The following is a 19949-nucleotide window of genomic DNA, read 5'->3' on the forward strand; positions in this document are numbered from 1 at the left end:
AAACATCCATGCCCATTGCAGGATTCGAACCCGCAGCCTTTAGGCTGGCTTTAGAGAACATTAGAAAGAAATTTAGAAAGAATTAGGATTGGGAATTTAGTGGAATGAAGATGCGGGAAGCTTTTATTAAGGATATTTTCATAATCAAATTTAATTTATCCCAGGACCAAAACTAAAAAAAAAAAAAAAACATAGTTGGTTTAATGAACTTTGTTCTTAAATCTTCTTAAAAGAAGAAAAAAAAATCTGTTATCAGCAATCAAATTGTTAATTAAGGATTTTAGGCTAAATTTGAGTTAAATTTGGCTAGTGATGCTAACAGTAATTCAAAAAGTGTTTATAAAGTTGTCAAGTTGATTGGAAGTTAGTGTAATGAGTGCTAAGGGTATACCTTTGTAGGACCCTTCTGAGAAAGCATACAGATTTAATAATTTTGTGTCTTTACATTAAAGAAGGATGGATTGAACATGGGGTAATTCAGGTAAAGAAAGCAAGCTCCTGTGTCAGTTTTTATACATCTAATATAAGACTTTTTTTTTTCTTTTTTTTTTTTAATGGAGAACCGATCCACAAGAGGTTGGTCAACCTATAGTACACTAGTATTGCCCACCTTGAATTGGCAATAAGGAACTTGTTCACATGTTTACATTTGGCTTGAAAAGCTGTGGATTATATTCCTAGTAAAACACATGGTGGGAAACTGTTCCAGAGGGTAGCAGTGGAAGGGATGAATGAATTGGAGGAGAAATTTGTTCTTTGGGTTTGGAGTTGAACTGTAGGAAGGTGTTGATTGGCTGCTGCTGCACATGTTTGGACAGCTGTGACAGACGGTGGGGAAAATTATTAATGCCAATTCTGATGAACAGCAGTCATAGAAGTATTTATAGAAGAGGCAGGCTGTAGAAACTGAACATCTGTATGAAAGTGAGTAGAGTGAATTAATGAGAGAGGAGGTCATCAATCAATCAATCAAGCAATCTACCCTTTTCTGTATAGAGGAGCTCTTAGGTGCACTACTCCAGATATGAGAGCAGTATTCAATGGTCAGGTAGATTTCTGATATGTCTAGATTAGGAGCTGACTGGGAATTGGGTATTCTCTTTTGCCTTAGGCAAAAGAGAATGTCTAAATGTTGATGCAGAGGAGGCAATATTTGTGATATGTTTGTGTCAAGAGATTTGAGGTTAGAGTTATTTTATGAAGGTAAATCTCATCTTGAACAGAGATTTGGATATTGTCAAGGGTAAGATTGGAAGACGAGTTCTTTTCTGTGGGAAGTAATGCAGAGCTCTGTTTTTACTAGCATTAAAAGAACAGAGGTAAAAGAACAGAGCTTTGTGGGACCCCAGCATTAGTTGTATGCTGATATCTTACATTTCTGGCAGTCAATAAATAGTGAGTAGGAATGAAAGTAGGAGAACCGTGAGTAGGAATGATATTGCAATTGGTGGTAAAAAATGTATTCTGGATTTAATTAAAAAGTTTATGACTATTTTTGAAGAATTAAGATTAGAAATTGTGCCTATCATTTGGAAATTTACAAGGATAATACCAGTTCACAAGGGAGAAACATTGCATGAGATGGAGAATTATTGACTAGTTAGACTTATATGAGCTGTATTGAGAAATATATATATTCAGTTATTTCTCATTATTCAGAATGAATGGTTTTGTTTTTTATTTGAGTGCCTCCATTCCAGTTTAAGTATTTTAAACTGTAGTAATTTATTATCTTTTAATTCAACCTCGATGCAGAGGTTTTTATTTATTTATTTGACTTCTTAGGTGGTAATTAAAAGGTCAGATACTGTGAACATATATCTGCTTATTGAAGAATTTATTACTAGGATATTTATATTTTAAAATCTAACACTGATATAAGGAAGGATTAATTTGGAATTTTAGCACAACTCTGAGTCCAGAAAAGGGAAGAGAGATCATAAATGCTTAATCAAGAGAGCGCTGCAATGTGCAAAGCAGTTGCCAAGGCCATGGTGATCTTTGGATCTATCACTTGCACATTTGAGCCAAAACTGTGACACACTGCTTCCAAGCAGTAAAATACTTGAGTAATATCTGATCTTAGGACTTTTTTTTTTTTGCCATTTAAAATTTTTAAATTTTTTTGCAATTTTTTCCATTTAAATAAAAAAACATTTAAATGGACTATTCAGAAAACTTGTCAAATGAAAAGGAGAAATGCATGTGCTATCTTCATCAAAACTATGTACTGGATTGGCAGTCAGCTGGAGTAGATTATTTATACATAGAAGTAGTTAAAATTTGGCAAATAACTTTATTTGACAAGGATATCTAAAATTTAATTCCTGAAATTATCTTAATTTGCAAAACTGTCACTAAGATCACATAAAAAAAATAAAGTCAGTAGCAAGGTGAAACCTTTCCTAGTAAATGTGATGTTTTTTGCTTCATTATTTTTATGTGAATCTGTGAAAGCTTGTAAACATGTAGTACAGTAGTATTAATACCAGGGGCGGATTAAAAGTTAACTAATCCAGAAATCCTGTTATAGAGACCAAACATGGAACATGTTTGGTCTTGTCATTGAAATGCATCTACCACCTAAAGGCATTCACCAACATCCATGCCCACACTAAGATCAGAATAGTTGGAGAGCATATAATATCCAAGTGGTGTGTTATTCACTTAGCCAGTAAGACCTGCAGATTTAACACTTAACAAAAGAGATTTCTTATTTAAGTTAAGGGATATTATATCCCATATTGTTTCTTAGTCGAATAAGAAACTCAAAGAGTTTCATGCCGAATATAGAAATTGTATAAAGTTCAGCGATTCAAAGCTTATGCAAATACCTGGATAGTGCAGCACCTGATCCATTTGGTAGTTACATCCCATATTGTTTCTTAGCCAAATAAGAAACTCAAAGATTTCATGCCGAATATAGAAATTCTTTGAGTTTCTTATTCGGCTAAGAAACAATATGGGATGTAATATCCCTTAACTTAAATAAGTTCATGTCGCCGAATTGAAGCCTTTGGCTCATCATATAATTAGTAAAAAGATTTCTATTTATCAGATATTTCGTGTATTAGAATTTTAGATAAGTGCTTTCAAGAAAAAAAAAAAAAAACTGTTCCCTTATAATGCCTATACATCTTTAATGTCTGAAGATAATTTTTGATATCTTGTATTTATTTTGTTTTTTAAAAATTTTTTTTTTCTAATAAAGAATGATAAAGTGAATAAACATTTTTATATGATATATTAAATTTTCAGGTATCATGTTGTGCTGAAGCGTGTACATGGTGAAGTTCATGAATTACGTGTAGGAAAGGATTTTAAGAATTATATCAAACTCCATATGTTAGAATTTGATTCAACTCGGAAAAGAATGTCAACAATTATTGAAGATGAGGATGGTAAATATTTATTTATTTGGTATAATGTATTCATGGTTAAAATTTAGGTGTGAACTTTCGTTTTAGAGAAATAATATTTATTCATTTTTCACCATGTTAAACTGTACAAACAACACAACAGATGACATTAGCTATTGAAGCCAATTTTAATGTAAGAAGAAAATTACAAAATTATTTACTGATTACTTAAGCATTTTAAATATATTATAGCTTGGCGCATCCTCGATAATCCAAAAACCAAATGTCAGTTGGAAATAAATAATAACATATAACAATCAGCTAAAACTGTTCAAGGCAGTCGTAATATGCCAGATGATGAGCCTGAGAGATTGGAAATCCCTTTCAAGATTCCTGATAGATAAACAAAAAATAAAATCTTAAAAGATAACTAAATGAAATTATTATTATACTTAATAAAAATTTAATTACAACTACTTAGAATCAAAATTCCTGCCTTTTTTAATTTTTTTAATGGGCGTTTATCCACTCAGATTGGCCTTTTTTGGGCGATGTAACTGGGATTCAGAACTCTAGAACCCTCATTAAATAATCATGCCTAAATGACTTCTATGGGGGTGAGCATAGAAACCGATCGAAGGATCCTATGTTCACTGTTAACAATATGCTAAGAAAGTTTGGATGCATGCAATTAACAGATGTAGTTTTGGTGTTCACTAACTTCTCAGTGGAACAACAACTTTGACCAGGAAGATATGAATGTCACTGAATAAAGAAAGAGAAAGTAGACCATTCTTGTTAGTGGGTAAATAATCCAAAATTTTGAAAGGTTGAAACATGGTGGCAAGTCAGAATATCTACACATTTCAAATTACATGTTTTCAAATGCCAGAAGAATGGAATTGGACTTCTTCTTTCAGCAGAGGCCGTAGGAGGTGGGCTGTAATTGTTAATGATACTTTGTATTCACTCTATATGCATATCATCAGGCATTGAACAGTTAGCCAATATTATATGTTCTTACTTTGTTTCAAACCAAGATGTTGTCTTTATCACTGAAGATATGTATTGAGTTACTCTGTGCAAAATGTTTGATATTTAAGTTATCAGTGAATAATTTTATAGATTTTAGTGTGCTTAGATATTTTTATAATGTAATGTTTGAACCACAGTTGTCTTTGCAAGCTTGTAGAAGCCAGTCTTACCTTTATAATAGATGAGACATCTAACTTTAGATTTAAAAAAAAAGACATCTAATTTAAAAAAATTAAAAAGGAGAAAAAAAATAAAGAACAAAATTAAACAAAAACTAAACATATCAATAAAAAATGAGGCATGATAAAGAAGAGGGATTTCAGTATAACATCAGTATTTAAAATTGGATTTAACCTAACCATTTAAAACCTTGGAGTAAAGATTTTGATGGTTTCTGTATCCTATAGAACTTTGAGAGAGCATAAAGTTTATTCATTAGGTCTTCTATTTCAAGAGTGCTTACACTAGTTAGAATTTGAGTTCTGATAACTTATACATTACAAGAATTCTTTTTCAATTCTCTGAAGTAGTTTGTCTGCACTCTTTATTACATGCAGTGGCAATTACTGGGTATGTTGGATGGACCATGTGATTGTGGGCTCGTAGCTAAGTCATTGTTTTAATATTAATTTAATGATATTTTGATAATAATGATTGTGGTATTCTTGTGCATAACTGTGTGGTCGAGTGTGTTTGTTTATTTTTGATATATTTATACCATGTACAATAGATAAATTTGTTACTCATGTTGCCAGTATGAGCAAGAACGGTGGAAGCCAAGACATTGTTATGCAGGGAGGTTTGATGTGTGGGAGTGAATTTTCTGAAATGTAGCAATGTATTCATTACAAAGAAAAAATGGATTGTGGTATGAGAGTGGCAGTGGAGGGAGAGAGAGTGTCATAGACGTTTCATGAGCCAGAAATGCAACACTTGTCAGAAGCAAGAGAACAAAGTAGGGGAAGTTAGAAATAAAAGTGATGAAACTGAAAATATCGGAGTGAATGGAGTTCCAGGTTTAAAGGATGGTGAAAAAAAGTATAAATGAGGTGATTGAAAGTAGTGGTAAGATAGTGTATGCGAAAGTTGCAGTGGTGGAAGTTCAGGAGAATGTAGAAGGCCCGAATAAAGAAATACATGTAATCCTTCAGGACAAAGCGTGAGATTGAAAGGCTGCTGAAAAAGCAAGAGATTAGTTGAACTGAGAACAGAAAAAAAGCAAAAGAAAAGAAAATTGTAAGAATAAACAAGAGCATGAGTGTAAGCAGATAATTTGTATAGCGATCCTCTGATAAGTGGAGTACTTCACAAAAACACTACAAAATCTTGTTTCCCTGGAGCAAAAATTAATAACATTAGTAATGCTTTTCAGAATGCAGAAAGGAAAGATGAAAGAATTTATTGTATTGGCTGAAACCAATGAACTGAGAGGTGAGAAATATTGTATAAGGGAGGATGTGAAAGGGTTTCTTGGAAGAAGCAAAAAAAAGAAAAAAGAAGAGCAAGCAAGCAAGTGAAAATTGTGAGTCTGCTGCCACACTATGACAGAGGCAAACTGACACGGAGGGCGATGATAGTTAATGAATCAATATGCAGTTCAGCGCATGGAATGATGTAGAGTTTATTGACCAATGGCATGCGTTTGATGGATGGACATAAAGATTTGTACAATGTTATGGACTACACTTAAATGGATTCAGAGTTAGGGATGTATGTGGAGCCTAGAGAGAGAGAGAGAGAGAGAGAGAGAGAGAGAGAGAATATGTGTATGTGTGAAATTTCAAAGTCAAGAAAACTCAAGAAATTAGGACAGATGCAAACAAGTTTGTGTGAAGGCACCCGATGAAGCAAATGAATGTGAGAATGATTGACAAATGCAGAATCTAGTATCTCAAGTAAAAATATTGAATACCATAGTCAATTCAGGAATTTAAGGTGGTTGGAGGCCTATAGGAGTGCTGCAGTTTCTATATACTAATGCCAGAAGTATCAGGAAAATGAGAGGTAGAAGTTTTGGGCATTAGTTAGTGCAACCTTGCCAAATGTTTATAGACATTAGTGAGAGTTGGTTAACAGCAGATGATGTAGTTACAGGTATGCAATGTGATGGATTAGTATTTTCAGGGAGGATAAGTAGACAGGAGACAGAGTGGGATACTGCTGATGATATCAGATGAATTACAGCCAACAAGAATAGAAATCAATCATGCAGATGACAGTGCTTTTTAGTCCATCTGGTGTGAGATTGAGGAAAATAGGACAAGATATAAAATCAGTTGCTGCTAGAGGCTTGGGGGAGGGTGCTAGGAATAATGTGGAAGATTAACATTGACATCATCAGCAGATTACTACAATTAGCAAATTGAGTAATTATTATGGGGAATTTTAACTTCAGAGACCTAGATTGAAAGCAGGTATGATCATATGGCAGGAAGGAAATGGACTTTATACACTTACTGAGAGATAACTATTTGAAGCAGAATTTGATGGAGGAGACAAAGGGTATGAGAGAGTTGCATCTTATTATAGGATAAGAAGACCTGTCCATAACAAAGATGGCTACATTGCCTCTTATTGGGGGAGAGTGAGAGTGATCATGTGGTCTTAACTTGGGAGGTAGCAAAACGTAGAAATTCTAGTTAAGAAGGGATATATGTGGAACTGCAAGGCAGATGATTATGATACACTTAGGAGGCAGCTTCAAGAGATTGAAAGAACATCCTTCCCTTGCATAAAGACCTGCAAGGGAAGGATGCTTACAGTGCATGTGGGATAGTCAATGGGTATCTGGAGGAAGCAATATCACTGTATACCCCAGGTAAGGAGGGAAAATTGGATAGGAATTAGATGGATGAGTAGTATCATTAAAATTAAAACAGAGCAAACAATATCATATCAAGATGCAAAAAGAAAGCTAGCCACCACCACCACCTGCTCTTGATAACCTTGTATGCTGAGAAAGTAATCATTCAGAAAATTTCAAACAGCAACTCACTCATATGTCTATCCCACATCTGATAATTTTGTCTGAACTTTATAATTGCAAGTGTTTCTCTGTTGAGTGCATCAACTGCATGACCTATGGTCTTACTCCAGAGAGACTTCAAAAAATGGTTTCATTTTCAATGAGAACCCACTTGTCAAAAAAATTATGGTAAAGATATCACTTAAAGATAAACCACCAGACACATCCCTAAAGAAAAAATGGATACTTTGTTATCCACTGAAAGTAAATTAAACTTGCCAACTGACCCTAACACATCAGATGTATTGAATATTTTACCAGAGGAAGAGATGGTCACTGGTCATCCATATTTCCCAAAAGCAGTTGATAAATATAAACCTGACAAAGGTAAGCAGTTTTTACAATGGAACTGTTATGGGTTTCTCCAGAATATCGATGATATCAAGATTTTGTTGTAGAACCAGAGGTAGTCTTGCTCATTGAGGAGTAGCTATCCAAGTGGGCAGTCTTACTCCTTTCCATCATGTCTAACTTAATACTGCTCTGGAAGCAGTGATGATTCGCTATCCATGGGATTTCTTATTACAGTATGTATGTTCAATTTATATACCAGAAAGTGCTGAGTTAAATGAAATTGATCTTGATAACCTTATCTTGCAACTGCCTGATTCCATACTTCTGATGGGTGAATTTAATGGTCACAGTATTCTGTGGAGTAGTGCCAACACAAATAGACGAGGTCGAATCATTGAAAGAATCCTTGAGAATAATGATCTCTCCCTTTTGAATAATAGACTCAATACTTTCTTCCATATGTTTCTTCCATACTTTCTTCGAAAAATATTTACAATCATCGAGGGAGGGTACCTACTCTACAATTCTCTGTATCCACTGTTCACTTGGGACGTCGAAGAGAACATGTATGGAAGTGACCATTTTCCCGTTCTTTGCACAATGTCTTCACCTACATGGATGCCCACTTGGAAAGCTGACCAGGCTGATTGGAATGCTTTTCTCATCTTGCAAGATTTAATGCTGATACCATCAGTCAAACACCTATCAGTGAAGCAGTAAAGTATATAACAGAGTGTATTGTCCATGTATCAAGAGCCTCCATCCCAAGAACATCATCTTGATTTCCACTCTATTCAAAGCCTTAGTGGAACACAGAATGCCAGACAACCAAAAAAAGATCAGTACAAAGCATTGGATATATTTCGTAAATACCCCACATCAAACTTAATAGCTTTTAAGCATTCTCAGACCAAAGCACATTATTATTACTATTATATAACACCTCCAGGGAGTCCAAAGACTCATCGAGGGAAGGTACCTACTCTACAACTCTCAGTATCCACCAACTGCAACTACCTTCATCATCTACACCAATGCCATCTACCACCACTAGTATTTTCACAGACAAGTACAAACATCCATGCCCATGGCGGGAATCGCACCCGCAACCTTTTGGCTGGAGAGCAGATGTGCTAACCAACCAGGCTGGCAAACAATCATGGATCCAATTTACCTCATCAATTAATCAAATGTTTGAAAGGAAAATATATGGACCAATAAAAGAAGAAAATGGAATATAGAGAATTAGAACAAATAATCAACTTGAACAACTAATTAATGGTAAAGATATAGTAAGATATATAAAAGCACAAAGAATAACGTGGTTGGAGCATATAGAAAGAATGGAAAAAGATGGAGGAATTAAAAAAAATATTTAAATTGAAACCATTAGGACAAAGGAAGAAAGTTATACCAAGAAAGAGATGGATTTATGATGTACAAAAAGATCTTATAACTTTAAAAGTTAAGAATTGGAAGAATATTGCACAGAAAAGAATGGCTAGAAAGAAAGAAAAGCTTGTTATGCAAGCTAAAACTCATAAAACTAAAACTTCATTGCATCTAAAGCATTTTGGAACATATCTCCTTTGAGATGTTTTATTCCTATCAATACCATTAGATTTACAAAAGAAAGATTGATTATCTGTAGGATTCTCGGATATTGTTAAATCAGATATCATCTTAAATAGAAATTCCTGTCCTTTTGCTACTAGTCTCTGTTGTCTTTCTATTTCTTCACTAAGAAATGTTTTCAGTTCCTCTAATTTCCCCAAATCATGTAATTGTACCTTGGACTCAGATTCTGGAACATTTTCTGTTAGATTTACAGAAATTTCCTTAGATTGTTTCTTTTTCTTAGTACCTTTTAATTTTTGAAACTTTCCTTTTTCTCACTTTATCTGTAGCCACAATGTTAGGAGAATGAGTTTCATTATACTGAAAAGAGTTTACCTGTTTATTATTTGTGGAATGAAATATATCTCTAAGTCTCTCTTCCTTTTCCCTAACAAGTTGAAAACACTGTTCAAGATTTTTAACCTTTTTCTTATATGCTGTTTCTTTCAAATTATCTTTAAGGCCAAGCCTCAATTGATTAAACAGCAACCATTCTAAAGAGGATCTTTAGAATGGTTGCTATTTAATCTTTCATTTAATATTTCATCTCTCTTCAGATGAAATATTAAATTTATGAGCAATGCTCCAAAGTCTGTGGTAATACTCTGAAACAGACTCCCTATTACCTTGAATGCAATGATGAATTTTCCAAATGTTAGGCCCTAATTCTCTTACACTTGAAAATTCCGATATTAGCAAACTTTTAAATGTTGCATAAATATCAGTGCCTCTCAGTAAAGGGAATGTGTTTAAGAATTTTTTGGCTTTGCCCAATAATTTATTACAAAGTATAATTAACAAATGCAAATCTGACCATTTTCCTAATTCTCTCATTTTTTCTGCATATCTAAAAAATGTTTCTACGCTTTCATTACTATCTCCTGAGAAAGAAGGCATTACTAAAGGTGGATTAATTAACTTAAAAAATTCCTCATCTTTAAGTAAAGAAATTTCACAACTAGAATTACTATCTCCTGTAGCCATTTTACTTGAGTCAAGATTTACTTTCTGAAGTCTAAAATAAAGTTAAGTCACAACCAATCCTGTAAGTCGACTGCACCATTTTTGTTTAGAAATGATTATTTTTATTATTTAATCTCTGTTAAGAAAAGATCTCTGTTCGACTACACCATTTGTTTAGATAGGATATTTTTAGTAATTTTTTATTCAGTCTATCCTCAGTTTTATGAGATTTTCTGTATAACAATTATTTCTATTTCCGAGTGTATTTATATATATGAACAAGGGTTCACTCCGATTGGTACAATGACTTTTTTACTGTTTCTTTCAAAATCCAAAAAAACACTGACACAAGACCAAATACAAAAAAAAGACATTTAATAAAACAAAAACAATATATATATACACTTCAAACAAAATTACATAACTACAAAATTTGGATCCAAGGCCTTTTAAAATAAACTTACACTTAAGAGATCACCCATTTCCTATCTCATTCTATTACTGATTTGTTTAACATATACTTCATCAAATCCACTAGACTAAACACTTTGTATACACAGTAACAAAATGTTCATAGCCAAAATGTTCATGTTAAGGCCCTTTTCCGAAGATATAAGACTTTCTTCTTCTTTTTCATAGGATCCTTTCATATCACTCTCATGTCGGACACATTATTTCTTCCTGACTCAATTCTGCCTCCTTTTCCAGTAGAAATAACAGTTAGATCCGGCATCCTTAAGACAGAAGAAATTTTCCAATCAGCGTTTCCTCGAAAATTCCTTTAGAATGTCAATTGCAATATCTTCTTTTATTTACCAATACTTATTGACAGTTTTAACTCCTCCACTTTAAAAATACTCACAGTTCTAAGATCCCCTTTTTGGAATCTATTATTAATCTTCCAATCAGCATTTCCTCGAACATTCCTTTAGAACGTCAATTGCAATAGCTTCTTTTATTTACCAATACTCATTGACAGTCTCCCACTTTAAAAACTCACAGTTCTACGATTCCCTTTTTAGAATACAATATTAATATCTGCCGGTCTGATTTCTCTTTTTTTTTTCCCCGAATGCTCTTTTGTTTTTTCCATTACCTCGATACTGAACGCTCTCTCTGTCAGCTGTCAATCACCCATCAAACTCCTCGGCGAGCATGCACACTCCATGAAAGTGGCAAGCAAGAAGTTAGGCATAATGGCTGACGTGTCATCTCCTTTAGTGTTGTGAGAATGTCTTCATAAAACACAACACTTAATCATTTTAAGCCACAATAAAATTTCTGAAAGTAACACAACTATCCAAATCCAGTAAGTACATCAATTTTTAACTGCTTTACATTTGATTTTGACAAAATAACACATCAATAACAGGCACATCGCAAGTGCCGACAATGTGTGTTATGGAACCAAAACTAATAAACATACTAACATAAACAATTTGTAAAAATATTCAAAATTTTAAATTATGATTATTTTTACAATACCGTCATGTTTGGTGTAGGCAATGTTGTCAATATTCATGCCAATAGCTTGCATAGTTTCTTTAATGTGCATACTAAAAGTTCATCCCATTTTTAATTCAGGATTTGGGTGAAGAGGGCATGCATTTTATACAGAAGTGTACACAGACACTTTTTTCTGTTGGAAACCAGAGCCCACAGAGAAACATGATGAATTGCTTTCTGAAGTTTTTCAATTATCCTCATGTTGTGAGAGTCAGAGTAAATTGTGAAGTCATCAGCACATAGAGCATTGTCTACAGTGGGAGGAAGTTGTTCAGTGATTGAATTAACTTTGATAGCAAAAAAGTGTCACACTTAAGACAGAGCCTTGGGGAATACCCTATTCTTGATGATATGGCCGAGATAGTGTACTTCCAACTCTAACTTGGAAAGGTTGTAATAAATACAGGAATGTGTCCTCGAGATTAAGGTTACAAAGGTTTTTTTAATATGCCATATCTCCATGATGTGTCATAAGCTTTTTTCCATGTCAAAGAAAACTGAAACCAGATTTTCTTGCTTCAGAAATACATCTCTTATACAAGTTTCTAAACAAAACCAAATCATCTAAAATTCAACGATGTCTTCAGAAGCCACACTGTGTATTGGAGAAAAGATTGTTGCTTTCTAAATACCAGAGAGGAGTGGCATTAACCATTTTCTCTAATGGGGAGAGCAATAGGTCAATAATTATTTCCTTGTGTTGGATCTTTTCCTGGTTTCGGAATAGCAATGATAACTGACTTATGCCAAGAATCTGGAAATCTTCCTCTGCACGTATTCTATTGTATATTAACAGAAGGAGATCCACAGAAGATGATGGAAGATGTTTTATCATTCCATAATGGATGTCATCAGGCCCTACTGCATTAAGGTAAGACAGTAAAACAGCTCTTTTTAGTTCCTCCTTAACAAATGGCTGATTGTATGGCTCAAGCCCATTGGTAGAAAAATTAAATGTTGTAGATAAGCTAATACATTGCCAACACATGATTATTAAATTATTTCAGGAAATTACAACGTATACTAAATATTAATTAAAAGAAAACTTTAATCAGTACTTCCTATATTTTGGCAATGTTACATTGCCATCTTCATGGGAACATAAAACTATGATATGTGTGCGCAGGCACTAACAACGAGCAAATGAGGACGAAGAGAGTAACTAACGTTGTTCCTAGAATCCTAAAGGGGGCCCCGCTAGTGGGCTAAATTGGGTTGTCTTGGCTGTTAGGCTGATGTTCTCATGATGCAGGCTTCCCAAATTTGGGGCAGTCTCATGCACCTAAATTTGTTGAGGTTTGGAAAGTGTTTAGAGCTGAGGCTGATTCCATGAACAATCTTCCATATTTATATTTGCTGTGGCGTAGTGAAGTGGCTTTGTTCCAGAGCATTCTGTGGTGGGTATCCAGAGCATGGTCCACAAGACCAGAATGGCTGTATTGGTGAAACCGGATGTAGTCTTTGTGTTCGGATATCCTGATATTAGTTGTCCTGCCAGTTTGGCCATAGTAGGACAGTTTACAGCTGCAAGGGACCTGGTATACTCCAGGTAGGTCTAGGGGAAATGGCTGGTCTTTGATAGAAAAATTAGTTTTTCTTTCTCTTGCTGCTCTTTCAATATTAAAAATTCAGCAGGATATGAAGCTGTTGCTGAGATTGTGGGCTAAATTTTCTCCCAGAGTGTCTTTAATAGCTTTGGGATCAGAAATAACACTTCCATTATGGTCAAAGGTAGACAAAAGATGCATTCTATATCTACCTTTCATTTTCTGGATTTTAGCCTTTACAATTTTTGCAATTGTCATTTGATTAATTCTTCTTCTTATAGATTTACAACTGTTTATGAGTTTTAGCTTGCATAACAAGTTTTTCTTTCTTTCTAACCATTCTTTTCTGTGCAATATTCTTCCAATTCTTAACTTTTAAAGTTATAAGATCTTTTTGTACATTATAAATCCATCTCTTTCTTGGTATAACTTTCTTCCTTTGTCCTAATGGTTTCAATTTAAATATTTTTTTTAATTCCTCCATCTTTTTCCATTCTTTCTATATGCTCCAACCACGTTATTCTTTGTGCTTTTATATATCTTACTATATCTTTACCATTAATTAGTTGTTCAAGTTGATTATTTGTTCTAATTCTCTATATTCCATTTTCTTCTTTTATTGGTCCATATATTTTCCTTTCAAACATTTGATTAATTGATGAATTCCTTTAGAATGTCAATTTCAATATCTTCTTTTATTTTATTTACCCACTCTAATTTCTTGCCCATCTATAGTGATGGCTCAAGAATTAAAACCTGTGTTGGCTGTGCTGCTGTTTAACTTAACATTTCTAGTTCCAGCCAGATCCCACCTGATTGCAGTAATTATACCTCAGAGTTGCATGCCATTCAGCTTGCACTTGTGCATATAAAAAAAAAACCGCTACCAAAAGTGTGTAGTTTATATTGATGTAAATATTTATTTTTATTTACCAATACTTATTGACAGTCTCCCACTTTTAAAACTTACAGTTCTACAATTCCCTTTTTGGAATACATTATTAATTTTCCTCCGGCTGTCACATAAAGAAAACTTAATTTCCTCAGAACCCAAATATCTGCCGGTCTGTGTTCTCCTTTCTTCCTGAATGCTCTTTTGTTTTTTCCGTTACCTCGATACTGAATGCTTTCTCTGTCAGCTGTCAATCACCCATCAAACTCCTTGGTGAGCATGCACACTCCGTGAAAGTAGCAAACAAGAAGTTCGGTATAATGCCTGACGTGTGGTCTCCGTTAGCATTGCGAGAATATCTTCATAAAACACAACACTTAATAATTTTAAGCCACAATAAAATTTCTGAAAGTAACACAACTATCCAAATCCAGTAAGTACATCAATTTTTAACAGCTTTACGTTTGATTTCGACAAAATAACATCAATAATAGGCACATCGCAAGTGCCGATAATGCGTGTTATGGAACCAAAACTAATAAACATACTAACATAAACACTTAGTAAAGATATTCAGAATTTTAAATTATGATTACTTTTACAGTATCCCTTCATGGCAGGTTAGAACTCCGTCCTGCAACCTCTCACTTTGTCAGTGACAGAAGTCCCATATTCCATCATCTGTCTACCTGCAATTGTTTAATGCACATAGAGCAGCCCACTCTAATTTCTTGCCCATCTATACTGATGGCTCAAGAATTAAAACCTGTGTTGGCTGTGTTGCTGTATATCCTGACATTTCTATTTCCAGCCAGATCCCACCTGATTGCAGTAATTATACCTCAGAGTTGCATGCCATTCAACTTGCACTTGTGCATATAAAAAAAAAAAAACGCTACCAAAAGTGTGTAGTTTATATTGATGCATTGAGTTCTTTACAGGCTATCTATATATAAGCTATGTATAATCCATCTCCAATGCTGTATAGGGTGTTACACCTGTGTTGTACCCTTAATTAATGAAAAACCTTAATTTTGCTGTTCAGTTGTGATTGATTCCCAGCCACATTGGAATTAAAGGAAATGAGACTGCAAAAAGCAGCTACTGGATCAGCTCATACTTTCTCCATGTACTGTTTGACATTACCATATACAGACAGTTTATAAGATCAGAGCTAATTGCTCAATGGCAAGAAACATTGACAAGCAAATTATATGACATTAAGCCTGAAATTTAAACATTGGCATTCTAGTCAATGTTGAAAGAGAAGAGAAGAAGTTCTTGTTAGGCTGTGCATAGGTCACAGTGATCTTACACATTCTTATTTACTGAGAGCTGATGATACTCCGACGTGTGAAAAATGCAATACATGTCTCACTATTTGTCATATTGTGGTGGAGCACCAGCACTTTACATGAGAGGAATGAAATTTTTACCTATCTAGCCAAGCCATGTACACTCAGGTAGATGTTATTATACTCAGGCAGATTACATGATGTTTGTAACTTTCTACAGAGAATTAATTTTTACAATCACATTTCATTGGTTTTATTTATATGAGATACTGCAATGCTTAACTTAATTTTTGTACATTCGCATTATTTACTAGTTTATTTTTGACTATTTATGTAGTGCTGTAGCTTTTGACCATGTGTATTGGTGTAGCCTAGCGGCAATTTTGTTTATATCTTGTAGATACTGCATTGCTAAACTTAATTTTTGTGCATGCATATTGTTTAATAATTTCTCTTTGACTATTTATGTACTGCTGTAACCTTCGCTGTAATTTTATTGATGTATATATGCTGCATTCCTTGGCTTGGTTTTTGTACATGTGTTTTGTTTACTAGTTTCTCTTTAACTATTTATGTACTGTTATAACTTTTGATCTTATATATTGCTGTAACCTTTGCAGTAATTTTATTTATATGTCGATACTGCATTGTGAAACTTAACTTTTGTGCATGCATATTGTTTGCTAATTTCTATTTGACTGTTTATATACTGCAGTAAGCTTTGCTGGGATTTTATTTATTTGTACGAGAGACGTCCAGAAAGTAAGTTCCGATGGGCTGTCAGAGAAACAAAAACATACTTACAAAAAAAACTTTATTGGAAATTAAAGTAGACATCTTTCACTACTTTTCTGTGTAATTTCCGTCATTGTTCAGGCACTTATCATAACGGGGCACCAAGAGTTGTATACCTTTGTCGTAGAAGGTTGCTGCCTGTTACGCAAACTGCTTATTGACTGCTTCTTAGACCTCTTCATCATCTTGAAACCACTGGCCACCAAGGAAAGATTTCAGATGTTTGAATAGGTGAAAGTTGCTTGGCATGAGGTCAGTACTATATGGGGGGGGATAATGGAATTGTTCCCAGCCGAAGGTGGCGAGAAGTTGTGTTACGCCGGCTGTGTGTGGGCAGGCATTATCATGAATCAAAACATCGCCCCTGGTAAGCATGTCACATTGTTTATTCTGGATCTCACGGATAACTGACCTAATTTCACATGCGGTGGGCGATTTGATTTTCTTAGACATTATAATCACACACCAAGAAGTGTACGCACTGCGAGAATCTTTGAAAATGGCACCAGTGCCTTGCTAACAAATCAACAAACTCAGCACGCAGGCGCACCATTGTGATCACAGCCTTGCAGTAAAAATACAGTCATACCCCGACTTATGCGGTTTCTTATATGTACGTATTCCCGTCCTGCTTCACGCCTCACCACTAGTCATATCTTTTCAGGCGCCGGCCGCATTCGCCAGTGTCGCACATGCTGTGAACAAGCACTGAAGTGTTTTGCACGGTCTCCATAGTCTACAACCTTGCGATTGTTTAATGTTATGTTCTTGATAAAAATTTTATCACATAAAAAATAATAATGTCATCCAAAAGAAGCAAGTCCGATTCTTCTACGAAAAACATTGACTTTGGAAACAAAACTCCACATTATTAAGGATTTTGAAAGCGGAATGAAAATTTGTGAGCTAGCAAAGAAGTTCGATCTACAGGAATCCACAGTAAGAACAATCATAAAAGAAAGGTTTACAGATTATGCAGGACATAGATTCTAATGAGGAACGAATTGTAGTCACAAGGCAAGGAATAAAAAAATCATTGACTTGCTATGAAGAAATTTTGCGTGACAAGAAAAAGACATTATGCCGTCAGACGAATCTATTAGATTTTATGAAACCATCAACATCGAAATAACTTTCTTTTTTTTATGTATGAAAAACTACAATTATGATTATATTTCTTAAAAAATGTAGGTGTTTTTGTAAACCTTTGGTCCCAATTGTATGTTTGTATATATAAATTACATACAAAATTATACCTCGAGTTACACGCTCTTTGTTGGTCCCACCTACTGCGTAACTTCGGGGTTTTACTGTATTTAAAAACGGAACTTACTTTCTAGACGTCCCTCGTATATACTGCATTGCTTGGCTTGGTTTTTGTATTCATATTGTTTACAATTTTTCTTTGACTATTTTATGTATTGCTGTAACCTTTCCTATGGTGCACAGTCTAACATTTGCTGTTCTTGCACCAACAAACTATAAACCAACTAACTCATCCACATTAATATTTTTAATAACCTCTTAACAACTTAGATCCTTTTATCTGCTAGGATGTAAATTATATTTCCTCGATTTTTCTTCATGCTCAAAATTCCAGAGACCAGGAACCTGCTTAGTTACTCATCTCAGTACCCTTTTCCAATATCTCTTCATCAGTTTGAAAACCAAGCAACCAAATCTGTACACAGTAATTTGTATACCCTTCCTGATCAAGACCTTATTCAATAGAACTGTAACTTCCTTACTTCTAAATGTCCTCTGCATTACTATCATAATCCATTGCATTATTCCCAATTTTAGCAGGGTATCTGATAAATTTTAGGTCCTTATACACTAATCACTCTCAGTTCCCTTATTTCCTCCATATCCTATTTTTCAAATCTTATTGCAAAACCACAACATCTCTACTCCTCATAGTTCTACCGAACTTTTCATCATCTGAAAACAGCTATATTATTATTATTATTATTATTATTATCTAAGACCTCCAGGGAGTCAAGGACTCAGAAAGGAGGCTATAAATTACCCAAACTTGCTGTCATAACTTCTCTTAAATGCATTCACACTAGATGCACTCACTGTCCTTAAAAGCAAACTATTCCACTCACTGCTCTCGGAGAGAAAAAAACCTAGCCCTTACCCCTTTCTTGACTGTTAACAAACTTAACTTCCATGGATGATCCTGTGTTCTCTCTTGACCTTTCATATAACGAAAAATTTCAACAGATGCTATCCTCTAATACCCATTCAAAAGTTTATCGACCTCTATCATATCAACCCTCTTTCTCCTGTTAATCTGTAATCCACATATTCGCAATCTGTCCTCATAATCTAAACCCATAATTCAGATATAATCTTTGTAACTCTTCTTTTCCCTTTCCACAGCTTCTTTATCCCCTTATAATCCAGGAGACCAAATATGCATGCACACAATCCTGGTGTGGTATTATCAAAGCCTTATAAAGAGGCAAAATGATTTCATTACCCTTATATGTCAAGGTTCGCTTCAACATCACAATTATCCTCTGAGTTGTATTTGCAGCTACTACTATATGGCCTTTAAACTTCAAATTCCATCCATCAATATGCCAAGATCTCTTGTCTCCTCAGTTTCTCGTATATAATATGCTGCTGGAAATCTCATCGCACCAAAGTGCATTTTACTCTTACTAAAGTTAAACTGATAGCCATTTTCATTTGCCCAACTTTCCAGCCTTTTCAAATCATTTTGTAAGTGCTGAATATCATTAACATCTCTGATTGATTGCCCTGCCTATCTTTGCATCATCAGCAAACAATTGCACATCTGATGTTAGACCATCCCCGATGTCATTTAATGTATAGATTGAACAATAATGGCCCAAATACTGAACCCTGAGGTACACCAATGGTCACCTTAAATCTGTCAGATTCACACCAACTGTATACCACTCTTTGATATCTGTCTGTCAACCATCCCCTGATCCAAGTCAAGAGTTTATATTCCAATCTCATTCTCCAGTTTATGCAACCACCTTTTGTGTGGTATCTTATCAAATGCCAGTTAGAAAAATCCAACATTATCATAGTGTATCCATTCCCTTTATCCAACTCAGCCGTAACATTGTTATAAAATATGAGCAAATTGCTAAAACATGATCTTCCTTTAGTAAACCCATGCTACTCCTTACAGAGTATAGCTTGTTTACTATCCATTTCTGTATGCGAGTTCTTACCAACTTCTCTAAAATCTTCACTACCACACCAGAGATACTGATAGGTTGGTAGTCAGAAACATCAATTTTTGCACCACCCTTATACAATGGTACTATCATACATTCCTTCCATTCCTGTGTTATCTTTTCTGATCTGAGACTCAAGTTATATAAACATGTGAAAGGCCTAGCCAATTTGGCTGAACATTCCTTTAGCAAATGTGCTGATATTCTATCTGTCCCTATAGAAAAATTCTTATCTAGGTTATGCAATAGCTCTTCAACCTGATTTTCACGAACCTCTAACTCTTCATCTAATGTAGCAGTAGCACTGTGCACCATGTTACATACACCTAGTTGATATATCTTAGAAAGTTGAGCACTCATTAATTGAACAATCTCATTAGCTTCTGACACTCAATTA

At 34.5% G+C, this 19949-nt stretch overlaps 1 protein-coding gene across 6 annotated transcripts in view; it reads left to right on the top strand.

Moving 5' to 3' along the window:
* Positions 1-19949, top strand: part of LOC150093183 (phospholipid-transporting ATPase IF-like) — a 799705-nt gene that overhangs the window by 311612 nt on the left and 468144 nt on the right. For all 6 annotated transcript variants that reach the window (XM_090413774.1, XM_090413776.1, XM_090413778.1 and 3 more), the window contains one exon: positions 3259-3401. In XM_090413774.1, coding sequence (XP_090269900.1) covers positions 3259-3401 — 143 coding nt within the window. The remainder of the gene's footprint in view (positions 1-3258; positions 3402-19949) is intronic.

Source organism: Typopeltis vanoorti, chromosome 24 (assembly GCF_054136105.1).
Source record: "Typopeltis vanoorti isolate ZY-2024b chromosome 24, IOZ_Tvanoo_1.0, whole genome shotgun sequence".
Taxonomy (NCBI): Eukaryota; Metazoa; Arthropoda; class Arachnida; order Uropygi; family Thelyphonidae; genus Typopeltis; species Typopeltis vanoorti.